Raw genomic sequence first — 17,252 nt, 5'->3', positions numbered from 1 at the left:
AGGTTTATATGATTTGAAGTAGGATTTCTGAGTAAGGCCCTTTGTAGAGGAGCGGGAGCAGATTAGGTCCAGGTGCGTTTCGAATGCGTTCAGTGAAAAATGCGAGATTTCGCAAACAAGTTAATTCAGTTTTGTCTGTGAACGAGTTCAGTTTTTATCGCATGCGGTTTAATGCGTTTTGCACACGCGTGCTAAAAAACGGAAGGTATACATACATCTCTTAGCAGCCATCTGTGAAAAACGCATTGCACCCGCACTGAATCCGGACCCATTCATTTCTATGGGGTTGTGCACATGCGTGGTGATTTTCACGCATCACTTGTGCGTTGCGTGAAAATCGCAGCATGCTCCTCTTTGTGCGTTTTTCACGCAATGCAGGCCCCATAGAAGTGAATGGGGTTGCGTGAAAATCGCAAGCAAGTGCTAAGATGAAAGTCTTTTCACTGTATTATTTTCTCTTATAACATGGTTATAAGGGGAAAACAATAGCATTCTTTAATACAGAATGCATAGTAGAAGGTCAATTGAGGGTTAAAAAATAAAATAAAAATTAACTCGCATCCTCCAATTGATCGCGTAGCTGCCGGTCTCCTGTTCTTTCTTCAGGACCTGTCAAAGGACCTGTGGTGACATCACTAAACTCATCATGTGATGTATCATGTGATGAGCACAGTGATGTCACCACAGGTCCTTTGACAGGTCCTGAAGATAGAACAGGAGATCGGCAGCTACGCGATCAATTGGAGGAGGTTAGTTAATTTTTATTTTATTTTTTAACCCTCAATTGACCTTCTACTAAGCATTCTGTATTAAAGAATGCTATTATTTTCCCTTATAACCATGTTATAAGGGAAAATAATAAAATGTACAGAATACTGAACCCAAACCCGAACTTCTGTGAAGAAGTCCGGATACCAAACATGCCGATTTTTCTCACACACGTGCAAAACGCATTAAAACGCTTTGCACTCGCGGGGAAAAATCGCACATGTTTCCGCAACGCACCCGCATCTTTTCCCGCAATGCACCCGCAACTCCCTTGTGAACCCAACCTTAGCCAGTATATTTTGATGAACGCACATCTGTGCCCACCTACCCAAAGCCACGGTGGTCTCAGATCAGGCAGGTCCTTGAGACTGCCTGTAGATGGACCTCGGGTTGACACTGCTCAGATTTATAAAGGGATTCTGGTTTCAGCCAATTCAGTTATTCTTTGTGTAATGAAAAGTCACAAAGTTGTCTGAATTACCTTCTTTCTCAATTCCTTTTAGTTTTCAATATCTGTGCTTGCTGTCATTCAGTAGGAGATTTCATTGTATACTCCCAGTGGATTCAAATGTGCCCTGGTCATGAGATGGATCCAAAAGGAGCACAAGGCAGCGCCCTGGTAACGAGCTGTGCCCATCACATGACCGCTAAACAGAGAAGACTGCAAGCAGAGATCTTGACATTCATGAAGAATTTATACAAGATACTGTAATTGTAGAACTTCTAGTGATGTAAAGCACATTTATTTGCTGAAATTTGAGCATTTATCACGTACAGCAAGTTAATGTATTGTGATTGTCCATATTGCTTCCTTCGCTGGCTGGATTCATTTTTCCATCACGTTATATACACTGCTCGTGTCCAGGGGTTACGACCACCCTGCAATCCAGCAGTGGTGGTCGTACTTGCACACTCTAGGAACAAAGTGCCACCTGGTGGCCACCTTGTATCTGAGCAGCAACAATGCCTGTACAGTGTATAACGTGACAATCGCAATACATTAGTAAGTGCCCCGAATTCTTTTTTTACACGATAAATGCCATTTGTTCAAGTGAGAGGACCCCTTTAATGAGAGCTCTTGCATTAGGACTTGTACCTTAGACATTCTTTATAAAGGCGCCTTGGATGTAAGGAGGGGGGGGGGGTAAGGCCTTGTTCACCTCTCAGCTTCGGAGATCCGTCTGCTCGATCTGGCACAAAAGTCATTGCATGCAATGTCTTCTGTCTGGCTGAAACACAGCATTTATGCCGGAAGTCTGCCGGATCCGCATTGCAGTCAATGGAGATCCGGCAGGCTTCTCTGTGCCGCAACGGCCTGCTGGATCTGAAAACGGAGATGTGAACTAGGCCTAAGTCGAAGACGTGTGCAGTTTTACACTATTCTAGGAGTAGTCGGCGCTTTACTTTCTGTTCAGTGGCCAAGTTGACCTCTCCCTGCTGCTTGGAATGTGAGTCCTCACTGTCGGAGCGCCAGCGTGCCGCAGTGCTGCCTGTAATGTGCACACTCTTTATAATGCTTAATAATTAATCATACTTAAAGGGTCCAGTCATCAGCTTTCCCGCTTTTACACAGAGCACTGTGTACCTTCCTTTCAACCATGACCCTCTTACTTTCATTAAAATTCCTTCTTCAGAAAGAGAAGTTTGATAGCAACACAACCAGGTACGCACGTGAGAAAAAGTAGAAAATAGTCCAGCATCGCAGAATCCATAAAGCAGGGCTTTATTAAAATCCCTGATTTATAGATCCTGAGATGCCGGGCTGTTTTCTGCTTTTTCTACGTTTACAAGCGGCGTCCATCCAGCCCTTCTCCGGAAATAAAATAACTATAACCTGTAATATTACGCTCCAGAAATACATCCAGGACCCTCTTGAGCTCTTTTAGTGAACTCCCCATCACCACCTCCTCAGGCAGAGAGTTCCATAGTCTCACTGCTCTTACCATAAAGAATCCTCTTCTGTTTGTGTAGAAGACTTCTTTTCTCCAGACCCAGAGGATGTCCCCTTGTCACAGTCACTAAAAGAATCTGGTGGACTACAGCGATGTAAACGGCTGGATAGTGAGGTCACTGGTAACAGACTTTTTTTTTTTTTTAAAGGGGTTATCTAGGAAAAGAATATTTGACTTATCCTCAGGATATGTCATCAGTATCAGATCTGCAGGGGTGCGATACCTGGGACCCCCGCTGATCAGCTGTTAGAAGAGCACCACAGCCTCTTCCTAGGTCAATTACATTACTGTACATCGGTCACATGGCCTAGTTGTAGCTAAGCCCCATTCAAGTCAGTGGGGCTGAGCTGCAATACCAAGCACTGCCTCTATGCGATGTACGGCGCTGTCCTTGGAAAGCTGACGAGAGCCTGCATTGCTTACCAGAGCTCCGGTGAGCGCGACTTCTCCCTGAAACATCTGATTGTCGGGGGTGCCGGGACTTGGACCCCTGCCAATCTAACGATGACCTATCCTGAGGATAAGTTATCATTATCTTTTCAATGATATCCCCTTTAATAGCCTTGGCAGCAGCTTCCTGACACTGGTTTTTACAGTTCAGTTTGCTGTCCACTAAAAGTCCTTTTCCATGTCCGTGTTATCCAGTGTTTTTACCATTTAGTATGTACGGGTGACTTGCATTATTCTGTCCCATGTCCATAACTAGAGATGAGCGAATTGAATCCAACTAAGTTGAATTCGATCCAAATTTCAGCATAAATTCCATTTGCCGCGAAGCCGAATTTCCTCGTGCTTTGTGGTAGCGAATCGATTTAACCTGAAATAGTGTAAAAAAACTAAAAAATAATAATAAATACTTGCCTCCTCCATTTGCTCGCGACGGGCTGGCTGCCGCCATCTTGATTGAAGATCTTGGCCGAAATCGCGTACGTGGCGACGTATGACGTCACCACGCCGGCCTTGGGCAGTGTGAGGTTTCGCGCCAGATCTTCAAGCAAAATGGCGACGGCCGGCCTCTCGCAAGCAATTTTTCTGTTAATTTTACACAGTTTTTACACTCAGATGCTGCTATCATGTATGAACGCGGCATCTAAGGGGTACAATGATGGGGAGCGGCGCTATCCCAGCTCCGTGTCATTGCACCCGCTACTTACAAAAAAAAAGAACTTCGTAACTAAGCAAATTTTTTTGTAAAATTCGGTGAAGCAGCCAAATCGAATTTTTCAAAATCCCTCTGTGGCAGTATGCTGTCCTCTCCGGATCCCTCTGTGGCAGTATGCTGTCCTCTCCGGATCCCTCTGTGGCAGTATACTGTCCTCTCCGGATCTCTCTGTGGCAGTATACTGTCCTCTCCGGATCCCTCTGTGGCAGTATACTGTCCTCTCCGGATCCCTCTGTGGCAGTATACTGTCCTCTCCGGATCTCTCTGTGGCAGTATACTGTCCTCTCCGGATCCCTCTGTGGCAGTATACTGTCCTCACTCCTCTCCGGATCCCTCTGTGGCAGTATACTGTCCTCTCCGGATCTCTCTGTGGCAGTATACTGTCCTCTCCGGATCCCTCTGTGGCAGTATACTGTCCTCACTCCTCTCCGGATCCCTCTGTGGCAGTATACTGTCCTCACTCTTCTCCGGATCCCTCTGTGGCAGTATGCTATCCTCTCCGGATCCCTCTGTGGCAGTATGCTATCCTCTCCGGATCCCTCTGTGGCAGTATGCTGTCCTCTCCGGATCCCTCTGTGGCAGTATACTGTCCTCACTCCTCTCCGGATCCCTCTGTGGCAGTATACTGTCCTCACTCCTCTCCGGATCCCTCTGTGGCAGTATACTGTCCTCACTCCTCTCCGGATCCCTCTGTGGCAGTATACTGTCCTCACTCCTCTCCGGATCCCTCTGTGGCAGTATACTGTCCTCACTCCTCTCCGGATCCCTCGGTGGCAGTATACTGTCCTCACTCCTCTCCGGATCCCTCGGTGGCAGTATACTGTCCTCACTCCTCTCCGGATCCCTCGGTGGCAGTATACTGTCCTCACTCCTCTCCGGATCCCTCGGTGGCAGTATACTGTCCTCACTCCTCTCCGGATCCCTCTGTGGCAGTATGCTGTCCTCACTCCTCTCCGGATCCCTCGGTGGCAGTATACTGTCCTCACTCCTCTCCTGATTCCTCTGTGGCAGTATACTGTCCTCACTCCTCTCCGGATCCCTCGTTGGCAGTATACTGTCCTCACTCCTCTCCGGATCCCTCTGTGGCAGTATACTGTCCTCACTCCTCTCCGGATCCCTCGGTGGCAGTATACTGTCCTCACTCCTCTCCGGATCCCTCGGTGGCAGTATACTGTCCTCACTCCTCTCCTGATCCCTCGGTGGCAGTATACTGTCCTCACTCCTCTCCGGATCCCTCTGTGGCAGTATCCTGTCCTCACTCCTCTCCGGATCCCTCTGTGGCAGTATACTGTCCTCACTCCTCTCCGGATCCCTCGGTGGCAGTATACTGTCCTCACTCCTCTCCGGATCCCTCTGTGGCAGTATACTGTCCTCACTCCTCTCCGGATCCCTCTGTGGCAGTATACTGTCCTCACTCCTCTCCGGATCCCTCTGTGGCAATATGCTGTCCTCACTCCTCTCCGGATCCCTCGGTGGCAGTATACTGTCCTCACTCCTCTCCGGATCCCTCGGTGGCAGTATGCTGTCCTCACTCCTCTCCGGATCCCTCTGTGGCAGTATGCTGTCCTCACTCCTCTCCTGATTCCTCTGTGGCAGTATACTGTCCTCACTCCTCTCCGGATCCCTCGTTGGCAGTATACTGTCCTCACTCCTCTCCGGATCCCTCTGTGGCAGTATACTGTCCTCACTCCTCTCCGGATCCCTCGGTGGCAGTATACTGTCCTCACTCCTCTCCGGATCCCTCGGTGGCAGTATACTGTCCTCACTCCTCTCCGGATCCCTCGGTGGCAGTATCCTGTCCTCACTCCTCTCCGGATCCCTCTGTGGCAGTATACTGTCCTCTTCCGTGTTAACCGTTTAGGGTTGTCTACACTTCAGGGTTGCACCAAAAAGTCTATTATATTTTTGAAGGATCACTTTTAGTATTGTGTATAGTGATGACAGTACAATCTCTCTTTTTTGGGTTCAACCCCAGCGGCACTCATGGTGTTCCCTCCATTTTTATTCCTGTTTCTTCTGCAGGAGACAAAGCTTTGGATGGCTACAGCAAGAAGAAGTATGTCTGCAAGCTGCTGTTCATCTTCCTACTCGGCCATGACATTGATTTCGGCCACATGGAGGCGGTAAACCTGCTCAGCTCCAACAAGTACACAGAGAAGCAGATTGTAAGTTCTTCCTCTTTGCTTAGATGTTGGCGAGGCGGCCGTTAAATGGCAGGACGGTTTCATACCTTCATTGTCTCGTCACCGGGATTGTGGGCATCTGTGGGGGCCCGAGGCAGAGGTTCACAGCTGCTGCTGCTGCCAAGAACTGTACAAAACTGTATTACATTCCAGATGTTTTGACTGATGATATTTTGTACATTTAATACAGTGGTGTAGCTCCCCTAACGCAGCCTTTATACATTAGAGGGAGTCTGTCACCTCCAAAATGAGTTTCAGACTTGTGAGATCCGGCAGGCTGTTCCAGCGTTTTTTTTTACAGCAACACAGTGACTTTCGGCAATGCCAGATCCAGATAGACCCGACAGGCCGCTCCCTACCAGAACTGCCTGCCGGATCTCACAACTCTGGTGTGAAATTAGCCTAAGCATACCGCCATGTAGGGTCAGCGCCTTAAAACATAATCAGACCTTTCTACCTTTCTCATGATAATCTCTTTGGGTCCATTCACACGTCCATGGTGTATTGCGGATCCGCAATACACCCGGCTGGTACCCCCATAGAACTGCCTATTCTTGTCCGCAATTGTGGACAAGAATAGAACATGTAATATTTTTTTCCGGAGCTGCAGACCGGAAGATCGGGGCCGCGCTCTGGAAATGCGGATGCGGAGAGCACTTAGTGTGCTCTCCACATCCATTCCTGCCCAATTGAGAATAAATGGGTCCGCACCTGTTCCGGATATTGCGGAACGGATGCGGACCCATTTTTACAGACGTGTGAATGGACCCTTAGGTCTCTTTCAGACGGGCGTTGCGGGAAAATGTGCGAGGGCGTTACGGGAACACCCGCGATTTTCCGCGCGAGTGCAAAACATTGTAATGCGTTTTGCACTCGTGTGAGAAAACTCGCGCATGTTTGGTACCCAAACCTGAGCTTCTTCACAGAAGTTCAGGCTTGGGATCAGTGTTCTGTAGATTGTATTATTTTCCCTTATGACATGGTTATAAGGGAAAATAATAGCATTTTGAATACAGAATGCATAGTAAAACAGCGCTGGAGGGGTTAAAAAAATTATAATAATAATTTAACTCACCTTAGTCCACTTGATCGCAGCCCGGCATCTCCTTCTGTCTCCTTTGCTGGTAAAAGATCATGTGATGGATCATGTGATGACCGGAGTGACGTCACCAGAGGTCCTGTTCCTGTAATTAATGCTCACCACAGGTCCTGTTCAGCAAAGGAGACAGAAGGAGATGCGGGGCCGCGATCAAGTGGACTAAGGTGAGTTAAATTATTATTTATTTTTTTAACCCCTCCAGCGCGGTTTTACTATGCATTCTGTATTCAGAATGCTATTATTTTCCCTTATAACCATGTTATAAGGGAAAATAATAATGATCGGGTCTCCATCCCGATCGTCTCCTAGCAACCGTGCGTGCAAATCGCACCGCATGCGCACTTGCTTGCGGATGCTTGCGATTTTCACGCAGCCCCATTCACTTCTATGGGGCCTGCGTTGCGTGAAAAACGCAGAATATAGAGCATGCTGCGATTTTCACGCAACGCACAAGTGATGCGTGAAAATCACCGCTCATGTGAACAGCCCCATAGAAATGAATGGGTCGGTATTCAGTGCGGGTGCAATGCGTTCAACTCACGCATCGCATCCGCGCGGAATACTCGCCCGTGTGAAAGGGGCCTTAGTCTAATCCTGAGGCGTGTGTGTGTGTGTGTGTGTGTGTGTGTGTATGTATATACACAGTCCTGATCAAAAGTTTAAGACCACTTGAAAAATGGCAAGAAATCACATTTAGCATGGCTGGATCTTAACAAGGTTCCAAGTAGAGCTTCAACATGCAACAAGAAGAAATGGGAGTGAGACAAAACATGTTTTGAGCATTCAATTTAATGAAAACAACGAATAAACTGAAACAGGCTGTTTTTCAGCTGATCAAAAGTTTAGGACCACATGTCCAAAAAAAAACTAAACCCCCAGAAATCCAACTTCCAAACATGAACTCAGTAATGAGTAGCTCCGCCGTTATTGTTTATCACTTCCAAAATTAGTTTCGGCATGCTTGATGCAAGCGTTTCCATGAGGTGAGTGGGAACATTTCTCCAAGTGGTGAAGACGGCCGCATGAAGGCCATCTACTGTCTGGAACTGTTGTCCATTTTTGTAAACTTCCCTTGCCATCCATCCCCAAAGGTTCTCAATTGGATTTAGATCAGGGGAACACGCAGGATGGGCCAAAAGAGTGATGTTATTCTCCTGGAAGAAGTCCCTTGTCCTGCGGGCATTGTGTACTGTAGCGTTGTCCTGATGAAAAACCCAGTCGTTGCCACACAGACGAGGGCCCTCAGTCATGAGGAATGCTCTCTGCAACATCTGGACATAGCCAGTGGCCGTTTGACGCCCCTGCACTTCCTGAAGTTCCATTGTTCCACTGAAGGAAAAAGCACCCCAGACCATTATGGCGCCCCCTCCACTGTGGCGCGTAGAAAACATCTCAGGTGCAATCTGCTTGTCATGCCAGTAACGTTGGAAACCATCAGGACCATCGAGGTTAAATTTTTTTCTCATCAGAGAATAAAACTTTCTTCCACCTTTGAATGTCCCATGTTTGGTGCTCTCTTGCAAAGTCCAAACGAGCAGTTCTGTGGCGTTCAAGGAGACGATGTCTTTGAAGACGTTTTTTGTTTTTGAAGCCCTTCAGTCTCAGATGCCGTCTGATGGTTATGGGGCTGCAGTCAGCACCAGTAAGGGCCTTAATTTGGGTCGAGGATCGTCCAGTGTCTTGACGGACAGCCAATTGGATCCTCCGGCTCAGTGCTGATGACATTTTTTGGGGTCTTCCACTTGACTTTTTTGTTCCATAACCCTCAGGATCATTTAAGAAATTCCAAATGACTGTCTTACTGCGTCCCACCTCAGCAGCGATGGCGCGCTGTGAAAGACCCTGCTCATGCAGTTCAACAACCCGACCATCACAACGTGTGACTACCTGACAGAAAATGACAATGAATCCACATCTTTGTACAGATTTGGCCTTTTAAAGGCATGTGGTCCTAAAATTTTGATCAGCTAAAAAACAGCCTGTTTCAGTTTAATCGCTATTTTCAATTAATTGAATGCTCAAAAAATGTTTCTCGCCCATATTCCTTGGGGGACACAGGAAACCATGGGTATAGCTCTGCTCCCTAGGAGGCGTGACACTAAGTGAAAGCTGTAAGCCCCTCCTCCATCAGCTATACCCTTCAGCCTGGAGAAGAGACTGCCAGTTTTTGCTTAGTGTCCAAGGAGGCAAGACACCCCCTGCTTATGCAGGGTTGTTTTCCTATGATTTTTTATTTTTACGTTATTTGTTGTTTTTAATTCGGTTTTTTTCTACTTACAGGGACAACAGAGGCGCATTAGACCCCTCTGTTTCTCCCGGGGTTGAGTTGCGCCAGTGCCGGTAATTCCGCACTGCCGCCTCCCCCACAGAAGACAAGGTGGACCAGGGCAGCCTCGCTCCCCTGCGTCCCGCCAGCTCAGGGTCGCCCGCACGCCAAGTCCCTCCCCCGGCTTCCTGCCACTGCGGTGCCAGGAGCTGAAGGGGCGACCCCGCTGGATGGATTGAGGGTGAAGACAGCGTATGGTGAGACAGGCTGCTCCAGCCTCCCCTTCCTCCCTCCCACCGCTGCTACAGGCCTCCTGGGCTCCCATGGCCACTGTTACTACATGGCCACTGCTACATCGTGCGCCCACCCCTCCCCCCCCCCCCCCCCCCCGATATCGGACCGTTACCGGGCAGGGGAGTTTATCTGGGCAAGTCCTTGGCAGGGACGCTGCCTTCTGCCACATCCAGGCGCGGAGGGGGCCGCTTTCTTGGCGTGAACGGCGCCATTTCAGGCCGGCACTTCATTATCCTTGGGGGTTAAGTTCATTTTGCCGCGCGCGCGCGGCTCTGCTTCAGAGCGGCAGGGAGGGGGCGGAGCTTCCTACATGCGCTCCGCTACTTCCGGGTTCATCGCACAGTGCTGCGTGGAATCCTCTCTGCAGTGCGATCCGAAGCCGGTGCTGCTGCCTCTCCTCCACAGCCTCCTCAGTCTGTTCCCCCTTACCGCTGCCGCTTGCATCATCCGGGTCTGGTAGGACTTTTAACCCCCTCCGTGCCACAGTACTGTCGCTTGGGTGTTATCCCCGTTTCTTTCCTTGGGGTCTCCCACTTTAAGTGCAACATCTTTGTTCCACCATGTCAGACCCTTCTGCAGCCGCCAAGCCTTGGTACCATGCCTGTACTGCTTGTAGGGAACCCTTTCCCCGGGGGCAGTCTGATCCGCACTGTACTGCATGTCGGGCTCCACCGCAGCCTCAGTCGCCCGCTGTGTCGCTCCCTGCTGCCTCTGACCCGCCTGACTGGGCTAGATCCCTGTCCCAGGCCGTGGAAAGCCTCACTCATGTCGTGGGCCGCCTAATAGACAGGCCGCCTACCCCGCAGGACGCCACTCTTACTGTCGCGCCCTCCGGGTCCACCGCTTCTGCCGCTGCAGCGGGTTCACTCTCCTTTAGTGACCCCTCCCGAGCTAGGCACTCTCAGAAGCGTATTAGAGTAGAGCGAGCCTCCTCCTCGGATGCCTCCCTCTCCCCGCCACGCGTGCGCACCCAGACGAGCCTCTCCTCCCCAAAGGATTCGCTCTCTGAAGGTGAATTGGCGGTTTCAGATTTGGAAATGGACTCGGCCCTGCCGTCCAAGCTAGCCTCAGCGATGGGTCAACTCATCTCTGATATTCGTGACACCTTTAAGGTGCAGGATGATCCCCCTAGCTCGGACGCAGCTAGCGTCTCATTTATCAGACCCAGGCAGGTCTCAAAAGTCTTCCCAATCCACTCTGATTTCTCCTCTGTGGTGTCTAAGGCTTGGGCTCGACCGGACGCCCGTTTTGTCAACCCCAAGAAGCTGGACATTTGCTATCCTTTTCCAGCAGATGTCGTGGCCACATGGTCTTCCCCACCCAAGGTGGACCCCCCTGTGGCCCGGCTGTCGAAGAACACGGCCATCCCTGTTCCCGACGGGTCCTCTCTTCAGTCAGCGGAGGACCGTCGCATGGAGACCCTTTCTAAGGGCATTTTTGCTGCCTCCGGTTCTGCTCTCAGACCGGTTTTTGCCTCTGCTTGGGCAGGGAAAGCAATCTCTGCTTGGGGTGCGCAGCTGGAACAGGAGTTGGACTCGGACGTCCCTATCCAGGACCTGCGTTCCTTGGCCCAGCTTATTGTTCGGGCCGGGAATTTTGTTTGTGAGGCCTCCCTTGATGCGGGAGCCCTTATTGCACGCTCCTCCGCCCTGGCAGTTTCCGTCAGGAGGGAGCTCTGGCTGAAGGTTTGGAAAGCGGACGCTGCCTCCAAACGTTCCTTGGCGGGGCTACCGTTTGCGGGTTCCCGCCTTTTCGGGGTCCGCCTAGACGAACTTATTTCGGAGGCCACGGGTGGTAAAAGCACCCATCTTCCTCAACCCCAAGCCAGGGGCGCCCCCCGCGGACGCCCTGGTGCGTCTCGTTTTCGGTCCTCCCGCAGGGCCTCTGGGGCTCCCACCACAGCTGCCGCTTCGGCTCCTCCCCAGGATAAGCATAGGAAGCCGTTTTTTCGGGCGCAGCCCTCCTGGCGCAAGCCGCAGGCTGCCCGCACACCCGCAGCAAAGCAATCCTCTGCCTGAAGGCGCGCCCCCACCCACCCGGGTGGGGGGCCGGCTCCTCCTTTTCAGGGACGTCTGGTTGGCTCACGTCTCCGACGCCTGGGCCCTCGAAATTGTGTGCTCCGGATACAAAATCGAATTTGCATCCTTCCCTCCAGATCGGTTCTTTCGCTCCCGCCTGCCACGGGACCCGAAACGCGCGGTTGCGTTCTCCGCGGCCGTTCAAGCCTTACTGGACAGGGGGGTGATTACCCCCGTTCCTCTAGAGGAAAGGTTCCAAGGGTTCTACTCGAACCTCTTTGTAGTTCCCAAGAAGGGAGGTTCCATGCGGCCCATTTTGGACCTCAAAAAGCTCAACCGTTTTCTCCTCCTTCGACGGTTTCGGATGGAGTCCCTCCGTTCCGCGGTGGCTTCCCTGGAGCAGGGAGATTTCATGTCTTCCATCGATATACAGGATGCCTACCTCCATGTTCCGGTAGCCCGGTGTCACCATCGCTTCCTCCGGTTCGCCGTGGGGGACCTCCACTTCCAGTTTGTCGCCCTTCCCTTTGGGCTGGCAACAGCCCCCCGGGTGTTCACCAAGGTCCTGGCCCCGGTTTTGGCCTTACTCCGTTCCAGGGGTGTTTTTCTGCTACCGTACTTGGACGATATCCTCATCAAGGCTCCGTCCCTTTCTCAAGCGGTTGCCAGCGTGGATCTCACTCTAGAGACTCTGACGAGGTTCGGTTGGGTCATCAACTTCCCCAAGTCCTCCCTTCCCCCCTCCAGACAACTGGTCTTCCTGGGAATGCTTTTAGACACGGGAGCGGCGGAAGTACGTCTTCCCTCGGAAAAACGTCTGATCCTCCGTGGGGCGGTTCGGGGTCTCCTTCTCCACCGTCGACCGTCCTTCCGCTTCTGCATGCGGGTCTTGGGGCAGATGGTTGCCTGCTTCGAGGCGATCCCGTTTGCGCAGTTTCACTCCCGCCCTCTCCAACGGGCGATCCTCTCCTCCTGGGACAAATCGCCGCAGTCTCTGGATCATCCCTTCCATCTATCGCCTCCGGTGAGGTCATCTCTCCGCTGGTGGTTACAGTCCCCTCTTCTGGGCAGGTCTTTTCTGCCACTCAACTGGTTGGTGGTTACAACCGATGCCAGTCTCTTGGGCTGGGGAGGCGTGTTTCCTCCCCGATCCGTCCAGGGCATTTGGTCTCCATTGGAGTCCAAACTCTCGATCAATGTCCTGGAGCTGAGAGCGGCCCTTTTGTCTCTACGACACTGGACTCATCTGTTGAAGGGTCATCCAGTTCGTGTACAATCGGACAACGCCACGGCTGTGGCGTACATAAACCACCAGGGGGGCACTCGCAGCGCTGCTGCAATGAGGGAGGTCTCCAGCATTCTCCGTTGGGCGGAAGCCCACGTCCCGGCCCTATCGGCAATTTTTATTCCAGGGGTGGACAATTGGGCGGCGGACTTCCTCAGTCGCACCACTGTCGACCCCGGCGAGTGGTCTCTTCACCCGGAGGTATTCGAGGCCATTTGCCTTCGTTGGGGCATACCGGACGTGGACCTCATGGCCTCCAAGTTCAATCACAAGGTCCCCGCCTATCTGTCCAGGGCCAGGGATCCGGGAGCTTGCGGAGCCGACGCCCTCGTTCTTCCTTGGCGAGGCTTCGCGCGTCCATACATATTCCCTCCCATCCCACTCCTGCCCAAGGTCCTTCGGAAGATCGCGGCGGAAGGCGTCTCGGTGATTCTGGTCGCTCCGGACTGGCCCCGCCGGTCTTGGTATGCCGACCTCATGCTGCTCCTGGCAGACGCGCCCTGGCCGCTGCCCGCCAGGGAAGATCTTCTCTCTCAGGGACCGATCTTCCACCCGCGTTTAAGGTCCCTACGTTTGACGGCGTGGTTGTTGAGACCACCGTCCTGACACGTAGGGGTTTTTCTGCGGACGTCGTCCGCACCATGATCCGCGCCCGTAAGCCGTCCTCTTCTAGGATCTATTATAGGACCTGGAGGACCTATTTGGGGTTCTGTGCCGATCTAGGGATTCCTCCGCTCCGCTTTTCTCTCCCCACCGTTTTGTCCTTCCTGCAGAGCGGACTTGCCCAAGGTCTGGGTCTTAGTTCTTTGAAGGGTCAGGTGTCTGCGCTGTCCATTTTGTTTCAGCGCCCACTGGCCCCCCTTGGTCCTGTCAAGACCTTCCTTCAGGGCGTGGCTCACGCGGTTCCCCCGTACCGGCCTCCGGTACCGCCCTGGGACCTGAACCTGGTTCTCTCAGCGCTCCAGGCTTCTCCTTTCGAGCCTCTGCGGACGGTTTCCTTGCGACTTCTGTCCTGCAAGGTTATTTTCCTTGTAGCAGTCACCTCTCTTCGGAGGGTGTCCGAATTGGCTGCACTCTCCTGTCTGGAACCTTTCCTAGTGTTCCACCAGGACAAGGTAGTTCTTCGTCCGGTCCCTTCCTTCCTTCCTAAGGTGGTCTCCGCCTTTCATCTGAACGAGGACATCGTTCTCCCCTCTTTGTGTCCTTCCCCTTCCCACCCTAGGGAGAGGGAACTTCATCGCCTGGACGTTGTCAGGGCGCTCAGGGCTTACCTGGAGGTAACCGGCTCTTTCAGGCGTACTGACTCGCTCTTTGTGGTTCCGGAGGGGTCGCGCAGAGGGTTGGCGGCATCCAAAGTCGCTATCGCCCGTTTTGTCAAGATGGCTGTTACTGAGGCTTATCTCGCCAAGGGCAAGGTTCCGCCCCTCGGTGTTACCGCTCATTCCACTAGAGCGGTCGGGGCTTCCTGGGCTCAGAGAAATCGGGCTTCTACGGAGCAGATTTGCAAGGCGGCCACTTGGTCCTCCTTGCACACCTTCACCAAGTTCTACAGGGTGCATACTCATGCGTCGGCTGACGCTGCTTTAGGCCGTCTGGTGTTGCAGGCGGCAGTTGATTGATGCCTCCGGTGTTGGTCTAGTTTGTTCTGGTCCCTCCCTTCTGGGACTGCTCTGGAACGTCCCATGGTTTCCTGTGTCCCCCAAGGAATATGGGCGAGAAAAGGAGACTTTTGTATTACTTACCAGTAAAGTCTCTTTCTCGCTCTTCCTTGGGGGACACAGCACCCGCCCTTCATTTGGGTTTACAGTTGTGGTTCCGGCTTGGTTGCCCCCGTTGGGGCTTGACGGTTCTTTTTCCGGTTGGTGGTTATCTTTCACTACTTGGACACGCAACTGGCAGTCTCTTCTCCAGGCTGAAGGGTATAGCTGATGGAGGAGGGGCTTACAGCTTTCACTTAGTGTCACGCCTCCTAGGGAGCAGAGCTATACCCATGGTTTCCTGTGTCCCCCAAGGAAGAGCGAGAAAGAGACTTTACTGGTAAGTAATACAAAAGTCTCCTTTTTGTCTCAGTCTCATTTCTTCTTGTTGCATGTTGAAGCTCTACTTGAAACCTTGTTAAGATCCAACAATGTAAAATATGATTTTTTGCCATTTTTCAAGTGGTCTTAAACTTTTGATCAGGACTGTATTATATGTATATGTGTGTGTGTGTGTATATGTATATAATTCATTTTAATTTTTTCTCTCCCATATTCATTGGGGGACACAGAGACCTCTAGGAGGCGTTGACACTAGTAAAAGCTGTTAGCTCCTCCCCCGGCAGCTATACCTCCTCCAGCCTGGAATCTCCTGAAGATTTTTTTATTTTAGTTTAGTTTATTTTTTTCCTTCTTTTTCAGATGGGAAAACAGTGGTCGCCTCGCCTCCCTGTTCTCCCGGGGTCGAGCTGCGCCAGTGCCGGTCATCCGCACTGCTGCTGCCTCCCCCACAGAAGACAAGGTGGACCAGGGCAGCCTCGCTCCCCTGCATCCCGCCAGCCAAGGGGTCACCTAGGTCCGCCAAAGAGAAGACCCTCCCGCCATACCAGACTCCTGCCACTCCGGTGCCAGCTGCTGAGGAGGTGACCCTGCTGGAGCAGGTGACCTTATGGGCCCACTTAGGGAGGGTGAAGAGAAGAGGATGAATATGAGGTGAGTACATGGGATTAGGTAAATATGTTTTATCCCTCTTCCCCCTCCATAGTTTCCTAGGGTTGGGCACCAGGAACCAGACACACAAGGCTTTCTGCCGCAGGATATGGGTTGGCTGCTGTTAATGGGGCCTCACTAGGTTCTGCCTAAGTATGAATAGCAGACAGGATCTGAGGGCCCTCACATGTTAGGTTGCAGAGACTCTGCATTCTGGCTAACAGTCTGCGTCCTGTCACATTGTCTGTGGTGCACATAGCTGTATAGTTAATATATACTGCTGGTCCAGTGTGAATTGGTTCTAGTGTGAATTGGTTCCATAGCACCAGGACCCCCTCTTATTTCCCCTCTAGGCCGCCGGCTATGCGGCCACTTAGGGGGTAATACCATGCTTGCAGGCGCTGCTTACTCGGCCGGCCACATACTCGGTGGTGAACCCGCCGGTACCGCAGCTACCACTATCCACCCTCTCGGGAGCCGGCACCAGCAAGCGCCGCTCCGGAAGAGACGGCGTCCACAGGGTTAACTCCTGTATGATGCCGCCACCGCCACCCTCCTGGGTCTGCGTTCTTCCCAGTCCGGGGTGACATCCCCCGGCCGGTGTGCGCAAGCGGCCGCTTCCGCTTTCTGTAAATGGCCGCCGGGCCCCCCTGTTGCCAAGATCTCGGTCCCTCTGCGCCCCGACTGACCGACAACTCCCGGTCGGCCGTGCACGAGAACTTAGGCCCGGCCGCAGCTTCATCCTCTGCGGACCGGGACCATGCACCGGTCGTCAGGCAAGGAAGGGAGCGGAGGAGGTCCCTCACTCCCCCATATGCGATCCGCTCGTGTCAGGGCACTTAGGGGGTTAATCACATCTCTGGACAGGGAGTGGGGGTGCGCTGTGGCGTGAATTCTTCCCGCCTCACTTTCCCTCTCCCACAAGTCTGCTAGGCTCCACCCCCGGTCCTCAAAACAGCTTAACCCCTTCTGGCCCAGCCACTTCTGTAACCGACATCAGATATCTGTGCATCTTATCTGGGCAATGTAAAGGGAGGACAGCTCCTTAACGTTCAAACAGTTAACACCTTCCTGCCTCTCTGCCCACTTGACGCTGGGCATCCTAGTTTAAAAAATAAAATAAAAATATATATATATATATATATATATATATATATATATATATATATATGATAAATAAATAAATTTAAAAGGTGCGTTCATACGGCCCCCCTCTTCACCGCAGGACCACTCTGTCTGTGTGGTACCAGGCTGGGCCCGTGTCCTATAGCGGACAAAGGAGGACATCTCATAGTTCCCAATCCGCCCTCCTGGGTCGTTGATCGATATTCCTCCACATGCGCAGATCGATATTCCTCCACATGCGCAGATCCAGGGAGGACAGCTGAAGTATTCCCAATCCATCCTCTGGGTCGTGTGGTTGACAGTTCTCCAGCGCACTCCAGTACAGGACCTCCTGGATCCCCAATCCGTCCTCCGGGGCCGTTTGGTTGATAATTCTCCAGCGCACTCCAGTACAGGACCTCTGGATTCTCAAT

General features: G+C 52.0%; 1 protein-coding gene across 2 annotated transcripts in view; it reads left to right on the top strand.

Annotated features, from left to right (window-relative positions):
• The window catches only part of AP2A2 (adaptor related protein complex 2 subunit alpha 2), a 96,110-nt gene that overhangs the window by 36,157 nt on the left and 42,701 nt on the right, over positions 1-17,252 (top strand). For both annotated transcript variants that reach the window (XM_040410431.1, XM_040410430.1), the window contains exon 3: positions 5,905-6,047. In XM_040410431.1, coding sequence (XP_040266365.1) covers positions 5,905-6,047 — 143 coding nt within the window. The remainder of the gene's footprint in view (positions 1-5,904; positions 6,048-17,252) is intronic.

Source organism: Bufo bufo, chromosome 10, assembly GCF_905171765.1.
Source record: "Bufo bufo chromosome 10, aBufBuf1.1, whole genome shotgun sequence".
NCBI classification, from domain to species: Eukaryota; Metazoa; Chordata; class Amphibia; order Anura; family Bufonidae; genus Bufo; species Bufo bufo.
This window is presented reverse-complemented; position numbering and strand designations above follow the sequence as displayed.